General features: G+C 36.2%; 1 protein-coding gene across 1 annotated transcript in view; it reads right to left on the reverse strand.

Annotated features, from left to right (window-relative positions):
- LOC134527498 (putative nuclease HARBI1) overlaps nt 1-6,101 on the reverse strand; it is an 8,114-nt gene extending 2,013 nt beyond the window's left edge. Inside the window, exons 1-6 of the mRNA XM_063360223.1 lie at nt 5,090-6,101; nt 4,270-4,534; nt 3,726-3,919; nt 2,909-3,044; nt 2,366-2,510; nt 1-1,007 (exon numbers count right to left, since the gene is read on the reverse strand). The exon at nt 1-1,007 is cut by the window's left edge and continues 2,013 nt beyond it. Coding sequence (XP_063216293.1) covers nt 652-1,007; nt 2,366-2,510; nt 2,909-3,044; nt 3,726-3,919; nt 4,270-4,534; nt 5,090-5,157 — 1,164 coding nt within the window. The 5' untranslated portion in view covers nt 5,158-6,101 and the 3' untranslated portion in view covers nt 1-651. The remainder of the gene's footprint in view (nt 1,008-2,365; nt 2,511-2,908; nt 3,045-3,725; nt 3,920-4,269; nt 4,535-5,089) is intronic.
- Between the last annotated feature and the right edge of the window lie 392 nt (nt 6,102-6,493).

The following is a 6,493-nucleotide window of genomic DNA, read 5'->3' on the forward strand; positions in this document are numbered from 1 at the left end:
GGGCACAATTCAGGGTTTTCTTTCGCTTAAAGCAAAGCGAACAGCCAACTCTGGAAAGGCAGCCTATCAGGATTTAAATAATTGTGTGTGTGCTCGAAAAAACCTGAAAGGCGCCCTTTCCAATGGGGCGCAATTCAGTCGCCCCAAAGTTTGCAGTATTAAGGGGACACGTGACCAATGTGATCGCACACCCTACGGAGTGCACACATGGTAAATGAGAAATGTACAATCTGCTGCCGTAACAACTTCCATGACATTATCAAAAGTAGTAAATTAAACCATGTTTTTAAAAGTGTACACAAGCCCAAACTTCTGTACATACTTTTTATTCTAGAGATTGTAAAAGTTGGTAAGTATTGTATCTATTTTATCTACAATGAAAACTGCCGATACTAAAACAATTAGCAAAGTATTGAACATTCCTTCAAAATTTGATTGCAACATTTTGTATTCAATGTGTACATAGCACACAAAACATTACATAACTGTTTTTTTTTCTTATTAAAAATGGTAATATGGAAAATTTTGACCCCCAGGATTGTTTAGTAAGTACATTAAAAATCACATTATTGAAAAATATCTTTACTTATATAGTTTTGCTAACTTAATAAATTACTGAAAATATCTCCTGATAAGGAGATCAACTGTCTGTCATCCATCATTTTGAATATCAATCTCATGATCTGCCTCATATTGATCCTGGTAAATCCCTTCGATGTCTGGCACTGGTTGTTCACCAACAGTGAGATACAGAGGCAATTTGTTTCTAACACAAAAGTTGTGCAGTACCACACATGCATTGACTATTAGCGCTGCAGTGTGTGGTGCATAATTCAATTGCCTAGCTTTCGATAAACATCGAAATCTACTTTTGAGCAACCCGTTACATCTCTCTATTGCACATCGAGCACTACAATGACCCGTCGTGTATATTGCTTCTGGCGTTCCATCTGGAGCATGAAGAATTGGTGTCAGTAACCACGGTTCAAGTGGATATCCAGAATCACCTATCAAAAAATTTAAAAAAATTATTCACCCTTTTGTTAATCAATTTTGCCATCCACAGAAATGTTTAAATCACTGTTAATTTTGGGTATGTCACAAATATAACAGTAAGCTTTCATAGCACTCAATATAAAACCTTAATTTCAAATTTAAACCTAAAAATAAATAATCATGAAGGGAATTCTGAAGGAGACATTACTTACAATTAAATTAATATCACAGTAATATCAACACAAAAATTTCCAAGTTACTTTAACTGTTATTTATGTAAATATACACAACGTAGATATTGATTCAATACAAAGGAGAAATACTACTTATGAAACTTGCTTTTATATCTCATACTTATGTTAAAAAAATCAAGAACAGGTAGATCTAGACAAATTATTAATTGGCTAACAAAAATATAATTTTTTTTAAAGCTTTTAACTAGCCCTCTTTTCTTGCTGATTATGTTTCTAAATAAATTAGCATTTAGAACGATTGACTACAACTATATATGTTAAACATATAATTATATACCAGACTATTAGGTTACATTTCAGCGTGTGTGATATTTTTATTGCTAACATAGATAAAATGTAGTAATGTTACCCCCTACAAGTTTGAGCCAACTGAGTATGTAAATGATGTTGCCAAGCTTGCATGGTCATAATAGCATGCCTGATTGATATCGAACAAACAGATATCTTAAAGGCCGCTAGGCTACTGACTGCATAAGACAGAAGACAGGTGGTTTCATGTACTCTAGAGAATAGCACTTGTAGACAGAAACACACACGAGGATGGCACATTTCACGCCGGTGCGCGATTCACGACGATTGAATACTAAGGCTGGTAACTGTCTGGACTTGGTAATGTATTGATGGGCCACTTCCCAGCGCCTTAGCTTTGCACTATTGTAGGAAGGAGGTAAAGACCTAACTACTCTTGTGGTGTAGCAGGAGTTAAAATTCTTGTTATGAGATGCTGATGCTGCCCATGCCACATTTCAAAACACAAACTTTGACTAGAAGATGGGTTAAACCATTGAAACGTTGTGAGTTGTGCATCCGCGTGAAAATGTGCCATCCTTGTGTGTGTTTCTGTCTACAAGCACTATTCTGTGGGTACCTACAACCATCTGATTGTCATTGGTTACGTTTAGTTAATTGAATCCCCAGCTGCTGGCAAATTCCCTATCTAAAAATATAATTCTGCATTTGTTATTAGAAATTGGTTACAACTTTCTTTCAGTCACCCCAAAATGTTTGAAACTGCTGGCATACTTAGGACATGTATGTTCCTACAAAATATAAAACAAAACTGTTAACTTTTTCACCATTCTGTATTCCCGTATTTGCACCTCAAGTTGGCATACCCAGTATCCATGAATTGGTGTCTCCATTTCTGTAGCGCCTCATCAAAGTCCTCTTCACATTGCACAGCCTCCAGATAGCTGCATCGTGTGTACTGCCAGGATATCTGGCGTTGACATCCATGACAAGCATGTCGTAATTGCAGATCTGTTGGTCATATTAATTTATTACATTTAACATAGAAAGTGTGTAAGTACAAGTACCTTGCAATGATGAAGTTTAGTATCATAATTTGAGGCATGAATGTCTATAACACTGAATATTACTACCAAGCAACATGTGAGAAGTGTTATTTAAAAACTGATTTTATAAAAGATTGAAACAGTTTATTAAAGGAAAAAAATGAACTATTAATGCAAATACAGCAAACTGAACCACAACAAATACATGTAAAATTTAGGAAATGTAAAAAAGAAGTGTAATGTATATAAATTAAACAAATGTTTTTAACTACAATTCTAAATAGTATATACCTATTGACCTTTTACTGAGCTGTAACAAAATACAGCACGTGAAGTAAACGTAACTGAAAATATTCTACTCACAAGCTGAACATTAAGGGAGTGGTTGTGTTTCCTGTCCACGTATACTGCTTCCTCATCGCCAGTTGGAGAAATAATGAGAACATGTGTGCAGTCCACTGCTCCCATTACACCTGGAAAGCCTGTTGTTTCCATGAACCTAAGCAATTACAATGAGTGTGCAGTGGCTTATCATATAAAATTTGACTACATTAAAAAAGACAATTCAAAAACACCACAAAATACATAAATGAAAGATTTACACAATAATAACACTATTAACACAAATACTCTTTGGCGCAAGCTCAAGTCACTAATATTTTAAGCTCGGCCCTGTGTAACTAAGGACATAGGCCTTTCTTATCCAGAGATACATAAGTAAAAACTACTATTTCAGTTATATTAAAATGATCGCTGGAATTAGAAACTGTAATGTTATCTATTACTAAAGATTCTGTTTTGGAAAACAAATGTCACTATTTTCCTCTCAACAAACTTAAGTATTATGTGAATCCAGCAGACTACCACTATAATAACCTTTTGTACAATGCACTAGCAATTCTTTTGGAAGGGGGAAGTGGGGGGGGGGGGATTTTTACCTAACTCATAAACCAGCTTTTCATGTTGTATTTAATTATTTTAGTGCCAAGTCCATGTGCTATTTGTACACACACACATACAGACACACACACAGAGTAAAGACAGGTTAGTAAAAGATTAAAGTATGAAATTTTTAAATTAAGCTACATGTTCCAATAAATGTTACAGTTTCAACAAAACTACTGCTATTAAAGTTAGGAAAAACCAAAACATAAAAGATTTGTTATGAAACAATACTAACCTTTGTTTGTTCAGTTGCAACTCGTTTTCATTATCTGGGAAGTAAACCCAGTTGTTCAACATGGCAGTATTGATTGCCCTTGTGACATTTCGGATGGCTCGACTAACTGAGGGTTGGCTTACACACGTCAGCACGCTATCACCAACACACTTCTGGTACGAGCCACTTGCATAAAATTGAAGAGCAATAAGTACCTGTAAATAATTATATTGGTTACTGTACTTTTAATAGGATTTCTAACGGCATCACAAGCAAAAGAATAACATCTGCAGTTCATTAATCACCCATATTGCTGCTCTTCTCTCCACCTTCACATTTGGATTTTATGTGTTGACAGCATTAATGTTGTTCGAATACACAAGTGCACATTCAATCTTTTTCATAATGTTCTAATATCAGCTGGAGTCCACAAAAGTCACATACACATCTGACGCTACACAACAAAAATAATAACAACACAATGAAGGATAAGGTTCAAATAGAATATTTTCTCTCGACTGCGAATAATTGAATACTGCCATAAAACTAACCTTAAATTACTTACTTTTATTTCCTCCGAAATGCACATTATTCGCATCGGACTTCTTAAATGCAGCTTCAAAATCTGTGTTAGTTCTAGTGCTAAGACAGGAGGTAACCTGTAAGTGACCCTGAATTGTTCTTCTTCCATTTCTGTGAATGGATTTAGGATGTCCCGAATCCCCCGTCGCAGCAGCTTAATCTTTTGACGCCCCTCTTGTCTCTCAATGTCGTCAATTAAGTCCAACCGTCTCAATATCGCTGCCATTTTATTATGTATACACACTTCACTGGAAAAAAATTAAATGTACACAATTAATTAACAGCAATTTCATGTATTATTGGTGGTGTTTCAACAACATAATATAAATACGGCGGCCATTGTATTTACGTTGCTGCTCATAAAGATTCAACAGAAGCCTGTCTTAATATAAAGATAGTCAGGAGTCCACTCAAAGACAGCCAGAGTGACGCTTTGCGGTAAAGAATACCATTTCGTCTCGTAAAGAGGGTTACACGTTAACCATCTTTAAATAAAGACAGCAAAAAGTTAGAGAATTCCGGCCCTGGTTTGTACGATCAGTGTGTGAGTAACATAAAAACAGAATTAGCTAAATATATCAAGACTGGAGTGCTTTCAGTTTCATTCACATCTGACACTTGTACCTCAAGAGTCAATTAAAATTAAATTTCCTTAACTATCCACTATGCTACCTGTGAATGGGTTTACAAGAGCTTCACACTGAATGTTCATCATTTCCCGAGTTTGCACACAGCAAGCAGTATCCAAGATATGTTGACTTCATTGATGACTGAATGGGGAATCCCAAATGATGGTAGTCTACCTGTATTTTTGTGTCTCCAGTGTCTTCAAAATCATCTCGGACCCATCCACAATGTCTTGCCCACACATTAAAGCTGTGCATCAAGGATGCAAAGCAGGAAATACCAGGAGTTGACAGACTGTTAAGTAAAGCTAGAAGTATTGTAGGCAGGTACACACGTAGCAGTGTAGCCAAAGAACGACTACAACAGAGGCAACGTGTTGATAACAAGACCTGGGTTGATACGATCAGGGAAAACCGGGAAAAGTCAAAGCGGCCATGGGTCAAGCGCGTACAGTCCACCCGCTTCGCAGCGGCATCGTGAGGGATGAGGGAATTCAGGCGCTGGATCCACCGTCCACTCCATCGGTGTAGAAGGCTAGCCGGCAGCGGAGATTGCCAATGTGCAGCTCCACACATCCGCGTCGTAGCAGTCCACTCTACGTCGTCCTCTTTTGCCTCGGCTCAACGCCCAACCGAGATGCGTGATATAAAACAGATAAACATCTTAAAACAGACTCTGCTAAACAGGAAGAACACACCTGAGGATCTTACAAAAGAGGATTAAAAAAAAAACACAATAAAAGAATACTGAGCAACCTGCACCAAATGCCATCTACCAGGCCTCACAATTCAATTAACAGATCGAAAAAAGGCTTTACTCTCTGTTTCCATTACATTATTTATAATTATCATCAAACTTGAAGTATTATTAGAGAGCCATTGATAAATTACAAAATATCTTAAGAAAAATAACACATACAATTCCTTAGCAAAGAACAGCCTATAAACAAGAGAATACAGCATTACCAAACTCAATCATAAACAATAACACAAAGCTAACATACCCTAATCTACATTTCAAATCTTAAAAAGAGCATCAGTACAATCCCTAACCTCTTGTCCTAATCATTTAGACGAAAAATGCATGGAGTTATGGAGTTCACCCAGGTCACTATTTTATGCACATTTCAAAACAAACTTACAATATTGTCACGTCTCACTTCCAAAAATGGGGGGGGGGGGGGGGGGGAGGGTTTCTCTTCCTAAATGTGTAACTCAGATAAATAACAAAATAAAAACTTTAAATAGCCATAGAGCTCCTCGGCACTAGAATCATTTTAATAGGTTTATCCTTGTACAAGAATTTAAAAATCAGGATACTGAGAAAAATAAGATAACCCTAAAAACAATAGAACACAAAACATTTATTAAGAAAATAAATAGTGATGACAAATGAGGTGAAACCTTCCACGTCCTCTACAATAAATCAATACCAATAAATAAATACACATAGTTATTATAATTCCATTATTCTACACGCTACCATTTTTAATTTATTCTTATCATCATTTTTCCCAGGCCACCTAGTGATGCCAAACGTCATTAGTTATTCCGCAACTTCATAATTAAACTTATCCAGAA

Source organism: Bacillus rossius, chromosome 1 (genome assembly GCF_032445375.1).
Source record: "Bacillus rossius redtenbacheri isolate Brsri chromosome 1, Brsri_v3, whole genome shotgun sequence".
In the NCBI taxonomy this organism is placed as follows: Eukaryota; Metazoa; Arthropoda; class Insecta; order Phasmatodea; family Bacillidae; genus Bacillus; species Bacillus rossius.